The sequence below is a fragment of the Antechinus flavipes genome, chromosome 3 (genome assembly GCF_016432865.1).
Source record: "Antechinus flavipes isolate AdamAnt ecotype Samford, QLD, Australia chromosome 3, AdamAnt_v2, whole genome shotgun sequence".
Classification (NCBI taxonomy): domain Eukaryota; kingdom Metazoa; phylum Chordata; class Mammalia; order Dasyuromorphia; family Dasyuridae; genus Antechinus; species Antechinus flavipes.
The window spans coordinates 223,593,962-223,610,933 of NC_067400.1; the positions used below are offsets into that span (position 1 = coordinate 223,593,962).

General features: G+C 32.3%; 1 protein-coding gene across 1 annotated transcript in view; it reads left to right on the plus strand.

The window, feature by feature from the left end:
* Positions 1 to 16,972, plus strand: part of LOC127553671 (arylsulfatase D-like) — a 33,601-nt gene that overhangs the window by 2,868 nt on the left and 13,761 nt on the right. The window contains exons 2-6 of the mRNA XM_051984575.1: positions 1,920 to 2,060; positions 4,451 to 4,572; positions 7,105 to 7,227; positions 11,065 to 11,488; positions 11,745 to 11,881. Coding sequence (XP_051840535.1) covers positions 1,920 to 2,060; positions 4,451 to 4,572; positions 7,105 to 7,227; positions 11,065 to 11,488; positions 11,745 to 11,881 — 947 coding nt within the window. The remainder of the gene's footprint in view (positions 1 to 1,919; positions 2,061 to 4,450; positions 4,573 to 7,104; positions 7,228 to 11,064; positions 11,489 to 11,744; positions 11,882 to 16,972) is intronic.

Genomic DNA, 16,972 nt, shown 5'->3' on the forward strand with positions numbered 1-16,972 from the left:
TGTATACTTATTTTGTATTTAATTTATACTTTAACATATTTAACATGTATTGATCATCCTGCCATCTAGGGGAGAGGGTGGGGAGAAGGAGGGGAAAAATTGCAACAAAAGGTTTGGCAATTGTCAATGCTGTAAAATTACCCATGCACATAACTTGTAAATAAAAAGCTATTAATAAAAAAAAAAGAAAAGAAAGTTTTCAACATAAAAAAAAAAGTTTAAATGTCACATCCCTGATCAAAAAGCTAGAAAATATCAAAGACAAGATCAAAGTCCAGGTTTCTCAAATGCAATACTTAATTTTTGTCTTTATGTCTTTATTGTTGTCTAGCCAAAGCAAAGATTGAGGATATTGAGAACCTATAAGTAAAAATCTAAAACTTCTCCTTTAAGGGTATGACTAAATCATCGTAGTGAAATAGTCTAGCATTTAGAATCAGAATTGTCAAAAAGGAGTAAGGGAGAGTTCTTACTGTATCATTCATATTGTTGTCTATACTGATGAAATTAGCATATTCTTTCCTTAAATCTCCATATTTGTTTTAATTCTCCTGCTCATGTAGGAGAGGAACAAAAGTTGTTACAGGCAACACCACCAAATGAATTCTAGGGGAAAGTTGCTTCCACACCGTAACTCCTGCCTCCCCATCTGGTGCTGGAACAGTTAATTGTATAATCCATATTCACTCATCCCCGACTCCATCCCCATCTATCCCCAACTTCTATTGCACAAATAACACAGAAGAAAGCATAGCATTGATTTATTTTTATCTAGCACTTTGAAATCCAAGAACAAAAAGGAATGAATAGAAATCAAAAAAGGGGAAGAGACTTGTGAAGTGCTAAGCAGTGTACTTGATTAGAATTACAGGACTAATGCTTTAATACTTCTGACTGAAAGAGCAAGAAAAAAGCAAGGTTTGGGTTTTGTTTATTCCTTCCCCCACCCTGCTCAGACAGCTGAGAAGAGATGGTTAACACAGTGCCTTCATATATAACTCAAAGTAAAAGGTAAAAGGAAAATGTCTTTGAAAAGGTGAGAGGTGACTCACCAACCAGATCTATTCAGTGCTGTAGCATCTTATTGCTTTGATCCTAACCATCACAGTTACCATACCTGCTAAACTGCTTTCAACAGCAAGAATCCTCATAGTCTCTTTGAATTAAAGATTAGTTTCCAAAATGGAGAATCTTCCTAATTTATTCATCTGGTCTCTTTTTCCCAACAGTCTCTGTCACAATGTCAAATATCTTCACACAGTTCATAACTAAAGTATTAATGTTAAACTACACAGAGAAGGTACACATGGAAGTACATGATGTGAGTTGAAATTCTGTGTGTTTGAACAGAATCTCTGGGATTGTGATCATTAAGATTAAATCACATCACTAAGATGTTCAACCAAAGAATGGAAAACACAAGACTCAAAGCTAAAGTCACTTTCTAAAAGAGCCCAGTTTTATGGAAGCAGCTGATGTCAGACTAAGATCTGACAGTTGGAAAGTTGGAAATGTTCCAATCAGTACTTTAAATGGAAACTAATGCTGGGACTACTGATGCAGCTAGACATCTTCCCTGCTTTCATTCTGCTGATTAAAATTCCTGAGAAAGAAAGGATATATGACAATTAGGACATGCCATTATCTTCCATATTTTCTTAAAAATCAGGTGTTGAGAATGGCTTTAAAGGCATACTGACATCTTGTAGAAAATGCCTATTGTTTTAGAGGGATTCTAAACCTTTACTTTTGCTAATCATGAAGGGTGACATCAGCCATCTTCTGTGTGATTCATGTTTATCTACTACACAGAATGAAGCAGAACAGACATTTGAGCATCTATCTAAAATACATAGGGCTTTATATTAGTTTGTCACGAGTCATTTACCTTTTTATTATGTGTTATTTTTCATTTTTAGGACCTACTTCTCCATTCTACTTGTCACATATCTACTTCTAGGAATTTGTGCAGCAAATGATTCAAAACCAAACATTGTCTTGATAATGGCAGATGACCTTGGCATTGGGGATCTGGGATGTTATGGTAATGACACACTAAGGTAAGAGCTACAAACAATGACCATGTCAGTTTTATTTACTGAAAAGAAAACTAGCTTACTGGACAAGAATTAAAAATGCTGACATTTATTTCAAGAAAAAGAGGAAACCAAGCCTTTATAAGCATGAAATCATGCTTTGTGAAATTTGCATTTCACATCTCTTAGTGCTAAAAAGATTTTGGAAATTACCGTAGGATTTTGTTTTGTTGAGAAATCAGTGTACTGAATGAATACATGTTCACCTTCATTTTTTTTTTCCTGTGTAAATATTCATGTAAAATAATTCAGATACTCCCAGTGCTAAACAAAAAGTTTCACCTTTAGTAACTGTAACAATTCTAAAAATCAGAGTACTACTAAGTATTTCTAAATGTATCAAAAAATTCCCTGTTAAATATAGTCAATTGTTAATTACTTGTGATGATTGAGAGGCTGTAATGGTGTGAACAATCTCAAAGTGAGTAATCCCAAATCATTTATATTTGGCATTGGAATGAATTTTCTTATACATACCCTTCCTTATTCTTTGGGTCTACTTAATAAAATTATTTGACACTACAGGGGATACACCAGCTGATGGCAACAGATAAATATTCCAGCAATATAAAATATTAGAATTTTAGAGCTTCAAGGGACCTTAAGGATCATGTAATATAGTCTAACCCTATTAAATAAGAAAACTGAGACCTGGAAGAAATTACTTGTTTAGCATGTAAGCTTATTGAGAAAAAGACAATTTCATTTTGTCTTTGTTTATACAGTTCTATCACCTTCCCTAGTGGTTAGCAGACATTTTATAATTTTTTCCTGAATTTAATTAAATTAATATGGCTTGTTCAAGGTATCAGAACTAACCAATTAGTGACTCCTCATCATACTTTCATGTTTCCTAGTGCTTTTTTCACTTGTATAGTGAAAAGAACTTTGGGCTAAAAGTTGGATATCTTGATTCCAATCCTTATTTTGAGGATAATTAGTTGTATGTGCACATTGTCTTGACCTGTTTTGTTTATGTTTGTTTATTTTTTCTATATATGTAAAATCAGGGAAATAGGGTAAAAATCCAAGATCTCTTCCAGCTCTGAAATTCTATGATTCCATGAGTATAATGTCATAAGAATGATAGCATTTAAAACTGGGAGGAACCTCTAAGGTCATTTTACCCAAACAACCTTTGTGTATAAAGCAACTAATAATAACAACAACAATAGCTGACATTTACATAATACTTTAAGGATTATGAAGTACTTTTCTAAATTCTCTTCTTCCAGACAAAAATCACCTATGAGGTCAGTTACTATAGATGTTATTTTTATAATTATTCTCATTTTACAGATAGGCAAATTGTAGTAGATAGAATTCTGGACTTGATGTGAGGAAGACATGACTAATAGTACCTAGCTGTGTAATTCTAAGCAAGTTACTTAACTGCTGTTTGCCATAATCCACTGCAGAAGAAAATGGCAAACTTTTTTTAGTATATTTGCCAAGAAAACCATAGAGGAGGTCAGAAACAATCAGATACAACAACAATAACAAACTATAATTTAATCCAGTTTAGTGACTTGCCTTGATCCCAATGTCAATAATGTAATTTGAATTTAGGTCTCTTTGGATTCTAAGTTCAGCATCTATTCCACTTTACTGTATTCCCTCTCAATTCAAGACCAGGAAATTTATAACTTCACTGAAATCACATTGATAGTAAATTACAAAGGCTAGGATGGAACTCTCTTCTATTCACTCCAAATCCATTGTTCTTTTTTGCCATGGGCTACTTGGTGGGCTAAAAGAATGATGAGGCTTTCAGAGTGAGTAAATTAGAGACTGAGAAAAATCTAATTTTGCAATGCTTATTGCCATTAAGAAAAAAAAATCTTTCATATTTTGGTCCCTTTACTGATGTGACTGTTTGAATAAAATATCAGATAATGCAGGAAGAAGGGGCTATCGTTAACCCCTTTCTTAGAAAGGAGTTAGAAGAATAGTGATAAGAGTTGTAAAAAGAAAAAAAAAAGAAAAAAGTAAGGAAAGAAAAGAAAAGATCATCAATGAAATATTTTAAAAGGAGAGAAGTGGGATCGGAGAATATATAGTACATAATGTTCACATTATATATGTGTGTATATGTATTATACATGTATGGATATATATATGTATGATTGTATTATATATGCATATATATGCCTTTAAAGTATTATGCTATATATTGAAAATTCTTCTTTGTTCTTTGAATGTAGAAATGTTCATATTTGTTGAAATTGACTACATTTTTTAAAATGGATAAATAAAAGAATAATATAGTACATTGGTACCTCAGCAAATTCACAAGTCAATCAATGTTCATTTCCTTTAAAATTTGCTTATTGAAATCGGATTGTTTTTCTTAGGACCCCAAATATTGATCGTCTTGCAAAGGAAGGAATAAAACTTCTACAACACTTAGCTGCTGCCCCTCTGTGTACTCCCAGCAGAGCTGCTTTCCTGACTGGCAGACATGCCTTCAGATCAGGTCAGTACCTGCTGGTAATAAATAACTGAGTAAATTCTGGATTTTCATATCTTTTGGATCTATCTTTATCAATAAAGAGATGCACTAGTACTTTCTTAAAGGGGAAGTATATGCAGGATAAAAATAAATGCATGTTTTTTATTCACTGAGTCTGCTGACATTAATTCACATGCTTTTTTTAAAATTGGTAGTAACATCAATATATGTTTGAGATGTTTTTAGAGAATCAAACATCTGTCTATTGAGGTGGTAATAGTTAATTCCATTTTGGCCATCACAATGTGGGCATGACCTTGGTTCTCAGAGGCTGTGCAAAAGATTTTAAGCTCTGGTGGGTTTTACTGAACTAGAAAGTACTGAAATATAGTGTTTTGAAGGATGTTGTGTCTAGATCAACAAAAACTACAGCTAAAATTGGAAAGGTTCATTACCATGTAGCTGAATTATAATAAATCCTTTGGTCCTACTAGCTCTTTAAGAGAATGGTGTACAAAAAAGGTAATTTCTTGATCCCACAAGGGTTGTGGACTACTGTTACATTCATATAATCAATTAATCAAATAGTGAGGAGGATGAGTTGCATCACACACCCACACACACACACACACACACACACACACACACACATAGTGATAGTCAATTACAAGGCTATCTTTGAACATAACTCAACCTATCTTTCACTCCTTTCCAACCCTCTATCTGAGCTAATCTTAGGAAAGCTATAACTCTACTTTTAGCCACAGCAATATCTATGAATGTACTATTAGGAAAATTCTATGTCCTTTCCCAAAATACCTATGTCATCCAGAGCAGAGGAATTATATTCACTGTCTACAAATGGTAGCCAAACTTTCAAGTGAAAGCCTGAACCAAATTAAAATATGATTGGGAAATGTTTAATAAAACAAATAAAAATACAACATAGGCAATGTTCATTTGTAGTTTTCTAAGTTAATATACAACTATATAATTCCATTTATATTTGAATATGACACTGCCCTAGCTCATGTGATGGCTTTGGCAAATGAGGGTAGGTTCTGTACTAAAGCCAGTAAACTAAGAGACAAATCCCCTTTTCTTTTACATGAAAGAGAATGAAATCTCTTCATGATGTTCAGGCATAGATGGATCTCATTAAATTGTTCCCCCCCTCAAAAAAAAAAGGGGGGTTCCTGCCTTCTTCTAGTTTACAATTTCAATGTTATCTTGACTTTTCATTCTCATTTATCATTTTCATTATTGTCTAGTTAACTGCTAAATCTTGCCATTTTTGATTCCAAAATAATAAGTAATATTTATATAGGACTTACTATCTGCCAGGCATTATGCTAAGTGTTTTATAATGATCTCATTTGATGCTGAGATATAGGGTTATTATTCCTGTTTTACAGATGATGAAATTGAGGCAAACAAAAGTTAAGCTCCTTACCTGAGGTTACATAGCTAGTATATATGTAAAGTCAGATGTGACCTCAGGTTTTCTTAATTTATCTATGGTGTCATCTAACTGCCTGAGTCTATCCCTTTCTCTCTAATCACATGTCACCAATATAATTCATATTTTGATAATCTTTTATCTAGGCTATTGAAAAAACTTCTAATTAGCCTTTTCATCTGATTTCCCTCTTACCCTCTCTAGTCTCTACATATGTCTGAAAAAAATTTTTTTCTCCAAAAACTTATGTCTGGCCATGCCATTTCCCTACTCAATGAAGTCTAGTGATTGCCTATTGTTGCAAATGTTAAATCATTTTTACCTTCCATTTATTAATCCTTTATTATTTTTGTTTAAGTTTTATAATAAATATGCACATGAGAGTTGGCATGGTACAGTGAAGAGATGAAATGGCATTGAATCCAGAAAGACAGGCTTGGATTTAGATGTCACCACTGATATTTGCTGGATTTGGGTCCCTGAGGAAGTACAACTCTAGGTGCTCCTAGATGACTTTCTAAAACTATAGTTTGCAGAGAATTTGCTGACCTGAGTCAAGAAATGAATATTTCTTAACCACCAGGAGTTCCCTAAACTAATTGAATCACAGGCCCACTTCCTATCCCTTCATATATTTATGTTTAAGATGTAGGATAAATTTTTAGTAACAGGGAGGGAATTTTTTTTTTAATTGAGACCATTGCTCCAAGAACATCAAATAAATTGTAGGAGTGCTACAATGTGGAAGAAAGAGAGAGAGAAAGGAAAAGGGAGGGAAGAAGAGAGAAAGGAAAGAAGAAAGGAAAGAGAAAGAAAAGATAATGTTAATATATGGTTTTCTAAGTAAAGATGCAGTCTGCAGATGTTCTCATATTATATTTAATGGCCTACATTTTGATTAGACTTTGAAACCACAGGTTCAAAGTAAAGATAAAAAAAGCTTAAACTACTTTTCAATTTTGCAAATTATAGTATCACTGCAATTTCTAATACTAGGGGGTTTATAATACCCTTACTTTATTTTTTTTATTCAGAATTTAAAATAACTAAGGGGGAAAAAAAAGGAGGAAAATCATTCTCTCTTTAATATATAATAGGAATGGATGCCACTAATGGATATCGGGCACTTCAATGGAATGCAGGTTCAGGAGGACTTCCTGCAAATGAAACAACTTTCGCAAAAATACTACAGCAGCAAGGATATGCAACAGGTCTTATAGGTACATGTAAGAATGTTTTATCCAAATCACTAAATTGCTTTTGATTATTAGAGAACTTCATTTATTTCTAAGAACAAACAAAAAATAATTATTATCCCCTATAAACTCAAAGGTGGTTCTGAGTTCTGTTAGATAATTCATAACTATGCTATATTTTCAGGAGAATCAGTCTTTTTGATCTAAATTCCTACAGCAATGATTACTTTCTTTGTTCTGTCCATGAAATTAACTTCTCTCACTGGCCAAGTTCTAATATAGTTTACACTTACAAATTTAAAGAATTTTTAGAAGTTACACTTTTACCCTCCTGATTTCAGAAATTACAAGGCTAGAATTGTCTTATTCTGTTGAACATATTTCAATTTACTAAAACAAATATTTATTTCATGGCACTTTATCGTATCTTATTTTTTTAAGGTATTGTCAAAAAAATTAAGTTCTTTTCCCTGTAGAATTAAAGCTGTAATGTCTCATATCTTATCAACCACAAAAGTATTTCTGAGTTCCCCATTATCTTCAATTTGGGATTCTAAGACTAAATAAGGTCTTTATTTATTTATTTATTGTTCCTACCATTTTAAAAATCATTGTTCACTTTGTATATTCTAATATCCAGGTAATTAATAGGTCTTTTATTTGTAAGTCTATGAAAGGAGAGAAATTAAAAGATTAAACCACCAAGCAACATTGACTGATTCTTTATTTAACCACAATTATTAAAATATATATTTTATTTTTTAATTTTCTAGATTTTTTCCTTTATTCTTTCTCCTCCCCCATCCTTTGTAAGGGAGAATTTTTCTTTAAAGAAAGAAAAAAAAAAGCCTAGCAGCAAGAGATAGAAAGAGAAATTCCATTTAAAATAACTGCAAACAAAATAAAATATATGGATATCTACCTGTTAAAACAAACTCAGGAACTATATGAACACAATTACAAAACACTTTACACAAATAAAGTCAGTTCTAAATAATTGGTCATCGCTAAAAAATTGCTCATAGATAAGCCAAGCTAATATAATAAAAATAATAATTCTATGTAAATTAGTTTACTTATTCAATGTCATACCAATTAAACTGTCAAAAAATACTTTATAGAATTAGAAAAAAATAGCAGAATTCATTTGGAAAAAGAAAAGATTAAGAATATCAAAGGAATTAATGGAAAAAAATGCAAAGGTCAGTGGCCCAGAAGTACAAGACCTAAAACTCTATTAAAAAGCACCAGTCATCAAAACTATCTGATACTGGCTAAAAAATAGAGTAGTAGATCAGAAGATCAGGTACACAAGACACAAGAATCAATGACATTAGTAATCTACTGCTTGATAAAATCAAAGACACCAGTTTGGGGAATAAGAACTCATTAATTAACAAAAATTGCTGGGAATACAATATGTCAGAAACTTGGCATAGATCAGCCTCTCCCACCTCATACCAAGGAAAATCAAAATGGGTATATGATTTAGGTGTAAAGGGTAATACTAAAAGCAAATTAGGAGAGTAAGGGATAGTTTACCTATCAGATCATTGGAAAAGGGAAGAATTTTTGACTAAGCAAGGAGGAGAAAACACGTTTTTTAAAAAGGAAGAGAACCCTATGAAATGCAAAATAGATAATTTTGATTATATCAAATTGAAGAGTTTTTGCACATACAAAATCAATGCAGCCAAGATTAGAAGGGAAGCAGAAAGCTGCAAAAGAATATTTACAACCAGTGTTTCTGACAAAGATCTCATTTCTTAAATATATAAAGAACTGTGTCAAATTTATGGGAATAAAAGTCATTCCCCAATTGATAAATGGTCAAAGGATATGAACAGATAATTTTCAGATGAGGAAATTAAAGCCATTTATAGTCATATGAAAAAATACTCAATCACTATTGAGTAGAGGAATGCAAATTAAAATAACTCTGAGATACTACCCCACATCTATGAGATTAACTAAAATGACAGGAAACGATGATGATAAATGTTGGAGGGGATATAGGAAAACTGGGAAACTAATATATTGTTAGAAGAGTTGTGTATTGATCCAAGCATTCTGAAGAACATTTAGAACAATGCCCAAATAACTATAAAACAGCAGTGTCACTACTGGGTCTATATCCCATAGAAAGCATAAAAAAGGGAAAAAGACTCCATGTGCAAAAATATTTGTAACAGCTCTTTTTGTAGGGGCAAAGAATTGAAAAATGAGTGAATTCCATTAATTGGGGAATGGCATATGAAGATAATGGAGTACTATTAAGCTATAAAAAATGATTTATGGGTTGATTTTAGAAAAAAAAAGATTGGAAAGATTTATGTGAACTGATCTGAGTAAAGCAAGCAGAACCAGGAATACATTATAAACAGCAAAAACAAGATTTTTAAAAATTTTTTAAATTTTTTTATTTTTTAAATTTTTATTTAATAATTACTTTATATTGACAGAATCCATGCCAGGGTAATTTTTTTTTACAACATTATCCCTTGCACTCATTTCTGTTCCGATTTTTCCCCTCCCTCCTTCTACCCCCTCCCCTAGATGGCAAGCAGTCCTATATATGTTGATTATGTTGCAGTATATCCTAGATTCAATATATGTTTGCAGAACCGAACAGTTCTCTTGTTGCACAGGGAGAATTGGATTCAGAAGGTATAAATAACCCGGGAAGAAAAACAAAAATTCAGATAGTTCACATTCGTTTCCCAGTGTTCTTTCTTTGGGTGTAGCTGCTTCTGTCTGTCATTTATCAATTGAAACTCAGGTCTCTTTGTCAAAGAAATCCACTTCCATCAAAATATGTTCTCATACAATATCGAAAAACAAGATTTTGTGATGATCCACTATGATAAATTTGGTTCTCAGCAATTCTGTGCTCTAAGGCATTCCAATAGACTTTGGTTGGAAAACGCCATCCGCATTCAGACAGAGAACTATGAAGGCTGAATGTGGATCAAAATATATTATTTTCACCTTTTTTCTGTCTTTTTTTCCTCACATTTTTTCCCCTTTGTTCTGATTTTTTTCTCCCAACATAACCAATATGGAAATATGTTTAAAAAAAAAAAAAAAAAGGTGAATGTACATGTATGACCTAAATAAATAAATAAAAATAAAGATTCTGCAAAAAAAATTAAAAATCAAAAAAGAAATAAGAAATCAAATACTTCAACAAAACTAATGTGTGGATATATATGTATTATATATATATAAACTGACACTATAGCTTCTGTGTACTATTTCTATTGCCTTATATCCCTGTCTCTCTAAATATGTGAGGGAAAAGGTGTCTTCTCATATTTCTTTGAGGCCAAGCATATTCTTTATAATTTTGCAACATCTATTTTTGATTATTTTGTTTAATTATAATTTTAAGCTGAGAAATTTTGTTCTTCAGTTATCATTATTCTTCCTAACTATACATTTTGATCATTTTCATCAAAACATTTCCTATCTTTTTGGTTGCAGAGTCCTCAAAAGAGAGTTCAGAAAGAAACTGAAGAGATTGGTTAGATATAGAGGAGAAAAAAGTTTAAGAACAAGAGCAAATTATTACTTGAACATATTCAAGAAGAAATTTTTGTTACCACTTTTATTGAATAAATTTTAAAATTTCAATTTTGTTTCCTTAGGATAGTATGATCCCTTCATATCAAATATCATTGACATATTTAAGCTTGATAAAACTCTACTATTAATTATGTATACTATAAAATTACCTTTTATATTGTATTTTCATCTTTAAATAAGCTATGGAATTTTGATCTCAGAGATACTTTGAAAGACTAGTTAACACTACAAAACATAATTTTAAGATAATTTATTTTCTTTTCCTTTTGTTTCCAGGAAAATGGCACCAAGGAGTAAACTGTGAATTCCGAAATGATCATTGCCACCATCCATTAAGCCATGGATTTGATTATTTTTATGGCATGCCTTTCACACTTATAAATGATTGTCAAATAAACAAACCTCCAGAAGTAGATGCTGCCTTTAGAGCTAAACTTTGGGTTTACACCCAGGTAATAGTCCTTGGGATGCTAACACTTACCATTGGTAAACTTTCTGGCTTAATCTCAGTGCCCTGGAAAATACTGATGTGTTTGATTACTCTTAGTTTTCTGTTTTTCATTTCCTGGTACTCCAGTTTTGGATTTATAAGATACTGGAACTGTATCTTAATGAGAAACTATGAAATTACCGAACAACCAATGGTTTTAGAGAGAACAGCAACTCTCATGCTAAAGGAAGCAATTTCATTTATTGCCAGGTAATCTAACTTTTATTTTCTTAAAGTATGTTCAAGAATTTCTTGGATTCTTGAATCTCATACATTAGTCTTGTGAAGTTTTTTTTTTTTTTTTTAAGGTTATATGATAATTTCATCAAAGAAATCCATAACAAAAATATCAATGAACATGGAAACCAATGCAACTTTTTCATGTTAGTTTCAATTGACAGAAAGAATGTACTATATAAATTTCTTGTCATATCTTTCTAAAATTTATCAATATTGTTTCTTTTAGAAACAAGCATAGGCCATTCCTCCTCTTTGTTTCTTTGCTTCATGTCCATATTCCCCTTGTTACCACAAAACAATTTTTTGGGAAAAGCAAACATGGTTTATATGGAGACAATGTAGAAGAGATGGACTGGATGGTGGGTAAGTGAAAGCCATGATTAGTTTTATACCTTTAAAAATATATTTCATGGAGATACAAGTAATAATCTCTGTTCTCTTAAGACAAAGCAGAGATTATGATGTGTAATTTTTTAAAATATTGATATCTTTTGTTGTCATAACTTCATAGTAAATCATTATACTTTCCCTTAACCAGAGAGCTATCCCTAGTAACAACAATAATAACAATTCCCCATAAGAGGGAAAAGCAATTCAGAAAAATTAACCAACATTTCACCAAACAATGAGAAAGTTCAACATTCCACTCCAAGCTGTACAAAGGGAGTAAGATACATTTTCTCATCTCTTTCCAGGATTTGGAAAGTCCTTTGTCGTTACATTTATATAACAAACCATTTTGTTTTTCTTTAGATGTTTAGTTTTGTAATTAAAATAGCTACATATGTATGCCGAAGTATATAATATGGCATATGTATATATTAAATAAATCAGAATTACATATATGATATAAGCAAAAATAAAAAACTATATATGTATATATATATATATCTTTTTATTTATGATAATTTTTATTCTGCTTAATATAATGTTATGTATATTACATATATTATATAATTATATAAATATGATACCATATTATATTTATGTGTATATAAATATAACTACACGTGTGTGTGTGTGTGTGTGTGTGTGTGTGTGTGTTTCTATTTTTGCTTATTTTCTTTTGTTTTGGTTCATCTATGGCACACTGTACTTCTCTGAATTTTTCACTATTTCTTATAGTACTAGAATGTTCTATCACACAACTGTACCATAATTTGTTTAACCATCCCTTTACAGATGCTCTTAAAAGATTTTTTTTTCTCTTCTTTTTTTTTTTTTATCTCTGAACCCTCCCAAGATATCTTGGGTTTTACTGGTAAGATTTCTTTCTTAAGGACTAGGCCTTAAATCAAAAACAATCTGATTCTAACTGGCCACCAATAAGTCCTAGGCCAAGCCCTGTTTGGTCTTGTTTGTGTCCTGATTGACTCAGACTGAATGTAAATAGCAGTTCTTTCTGCTTTGGCCAGAAACCCTGAGGGTCTTCTCTTCCCAGATTCATTCATTCATTTATTTATTTAGATTTTTTTTGTATTATGTGAAAGAGTAGTTTCTTTGCCTAGATTGCTGCCTCACCTTAATCACTGAGTAGGTTCTGCCTCAGTCAAATTGAGACCTGGTGAAAGCTTTGGCTTAAAAAGACATTTCATCCAGGGCCATTTCCAGTGCCCTGGATGAAATCGATCAGGATCGATTATCTTGTCACTGGAGCCAGATGGCTCTGGAGAGGGATATGAGATAGTGACCTGGCACAGCCCTCCCTCATTTAAATCCAGTTTGCATGTCATGACATCACCTCCCTGATGTCATGGTCCTCTTTGAGAGTGAAGGACAAACAATAACCACCACCATAATTTGTTTAACCCTACCTAATCAATGGGCATCTACTTTGTTTCTAGATCTCTGCTACTATTAAAAATGTTATTACAAATATTTTGGTGGAGAAGAACCTTGCTTAGATCTTTTTTGAGGTATAAGCTTAGTAATGGGATCTCTGGATCAAAAGTTATAGATATTTCACTCAGTCCCTTAGCTTGATTTCAAATTGATTTCAAGAATAAAAATTAATTTATTGATTTATTGATTTATTTAATTAACTCATTTCAAGAATAGTTTGCTTGTTATTTTTTCTTAAACCCCTCCAATGCTGATTATTTCTATCTTTTTTCTTTTATGTAAATTTCCTGGATATGAGATGAAACCACAGAGCTATTTTGGATTGCATTTCTCTCATATAACATCTCAAAACATCTTTTTTCAGTTAAAAGTTGTTAAAAATAAAATGTATTAAGACTTTGAGGACATGTAGCATAAATGATTTAGAGTTTTTCATATAATTTTTAATAGTATGAATTCCTTATCTTAAGAATTATTGATATCTTTCCTTTCCTTTTAACTACTACCAGACTGGCCTGTTATATCTTGTGTTAGTTTATGCAACTGTCTGTGATTATACCACATTGTTTAAAAATGTGTTTTATTTTTTTTCTCTGAACTCTTTGAATATCTCTTCAGCTGCTCTGCTTGTAGTCACTTTGCACAAGTTTATTTCACACCAGCTTCTTAGGTATAAAACTAGTATCCATTATATAAAAATGAAACTAATTCCAAACTACACATTTCAGTTTATTTATTTATTGTTTCACTATGACGCTTCATTGATAAAAATATGTCCAGAGATCAGGTTAATTATTGAAAACCACTAATAAAAGTGAAGTATATATGAATGATGAATATTAATCTATTTAGGCATAAGTCAACTTCCTTTTATCCACTGGGATGTATACCTGCATACTGTGACCAAAAAAAAAATCTTCATTATTTTAATTGTATATGTATTCTGGTGATTTATTCCATATAGGTGAATTATGGACCCTGATTTCACTGGTGCTTTAGAATTCTGAGTGAGAAAGTGCTCTCTGCCAGTTCAGATCAATAACTGTTGTTCAGCTTAATAGTCTTTAACATTTGACTATGTACTGAAAGGGAAAAAAATATCTGTCTGTGATCACCCAGCCAGTTTCTGTCAGAAGCAAGATTGAACTTTACATAGGAGGTAACTGCTCCACTAGATTACATTTCCTTCTTTATACCAACATCTAACAATATAGCCTAGACTAGTCAAAGCTCTCTCTGATTTTCCTGACAGTCAGTAACCAAGCTCTTGGACCCCCAAAGAAAGATAAATATCTCTACTATTTCTTTTAAAATAAGCTCAAAAATTCTTTTATGATACAGAAAGACATTGTAAAAAGAGGCATTAAAGGTCAAATATTATGTCTTTTAATGCTTTCTAAAATTCCTGAACATGTTACAATTTCTTATGGTTATAATTATCAGCAAAAGGAGTATACTAGAGAACCATCATTTTCCTAAAGGCAGGAATAAAATATCTAAGAACCAATACTAGAGAAAGGAAAAAAGGTTTTCAGAGCAGTCTTTAGTTTCATTTTTCATATGATTCCTGTTCAGCATCATTGATTCTTTTATGACTCCCAGAGATTCACAGAAGGCCTCAAATGCCACTTTTGTATGGTTTTCTTTTTTTAAATTATTTTTACTATTTTTTTCTATTTAAATTTTGAGTTCTAAATTCTCTTCGACCCCCTTAGAAGACAAGCAAGGTCATATTAATTATACATGATTTCATCATGCAAAATATATTTGCTTATTAGAAAAAGAAAAAAAAGGGGGGGAACTATCTTTTTTTATGCATTCAGAATTCATCACTTCTCTCTCTAGAGGTATAATATTTTTTTCATCATGGGTCCTTTCGGATTATCTTGGATTATTGCATCGATCAAAGTAGCCAGTTCATCATCATTACATCATTGCTGATACTACGCATAATGATCTCCCAATTCTCATATCATTTTGTATTAATTCATATAAATTTTCCCATGTTTTTTCTGAAATCACTCTCCTCATCACTTTTATAACACAATTAGTACTTTTTCACAGTTACATACCACAATTTGTTCAACCATTCCCCAATTGATAGGCATTCCTTCAATTTCCAGTTCTTTGCCACCACAAAAATCTGCTATAAATGTTTTTGTACATATAGATCCTTTTCCTTTTTCCTCAATCTCTTTTTGTTACAGATCTAGCAGTATTGCTGATTCAAAAGATATGCAGTTTTCTAAGCCTTTGTTCTTAGTTTCAAATTATTCTTCACACTAGTGAGACAAGTTTACAGTCTATCAATAGTGGATTAAGTACCTGTTTTTCTACATCCCTTTCTGCATTTGTCATTTTCTATCTCTGTCATTTTAATTAATTAGACAAATGTGTTATAGTACTTCAGAATTGTTTTAATTTGCACTTCTCTAATAATTAGTGATTTGGAATATTATTTCCTGTTATCATTGATAATTTTGCTTTTCTCTTTTGAAAACTGCTTGTTCATATCCTTTTGATGCAAGTTGAGATCCCTTTAAGAAAAGATTTATTGAGGCAGCTAGGTGGCGCAGTGGATAGAGCACCTGCCCTGAAGTCAGGAGGACCCGAATTCAAATGTGGTCTCAGACACTGTCTAGCTGTGTGACCCTGGGCAAGTCACTTAACCCCAATTACCTCAGGGGGAAAAAAAAAATTATTCCTTTCTTTCTGATTCCCAACCCCTCCTAGCTGATGCATTGTCAATCCAGGAAGCTAGGACCTTTGAGTCACAAATCCTGGTCAAAAGCACACCTTTGAATTTCAATAGAAGATCCAGGCCTGTCCCAGCCCCCACCCAGATCTGAGCCAACTTGGGCTGCCCCAACCCCTATTTTAATGATCTGCTCAGGTTTCCCAACCCCCACCAAGCAAACTCTAGCCCCCACTGAAAGCCAAAAGGAGACAACTTGGGACTCCACCCACAGGCCCCTTTAGCTAAATCTCTCTTTATAAAAGAGCCAAAATAAAATCCTCTCTTTGTAGAGGTTCTAAACATGCCAGCCTTATGCCTGGCATGCCAGGGATCTCTGTCCGCTGGAATCCTGTTTCCAGTGTCCTCTTATCTCTACTTTCACCTATTTCCTTAACTATATTTTAACCTTACTTCCAAACCCTATAATAAACCTCTTTTCTCAATCTAGCTTTTTGGGCTTGTGAATTCCTTTACAGGGGACTCTTGCACCATTACTAGATCTCATTTAACTCTGTATCCTTGCACAGAATCCAAAGAAGTTGCAGGGGAGCTCTATTTGACTCCCTGTACCCCGAACCTATCAATTAAAGCCTAATTTCATTTAGGTACCCCATATCTAGACTTCATCACTTTGACTATGAATTGGGTAATGACTCTTAGTTTTTATAAATTTGGTTCAGTTTTCTATATATTTGAGAAATGAAACATTTAGCAAAGAAACTTGACAAAGTCGTCATCCCCAATTCCACTTTACTACTTTCCTTCTGATTTGTCTGCATTGTTGTTTTTTTGTGTGCTAAAAATTTTTAATTTAGTGTGATCTTTTTGTTTCTTATTTGGTCATGAATTCTTCCCCTATCTATAGGTGTAGATAA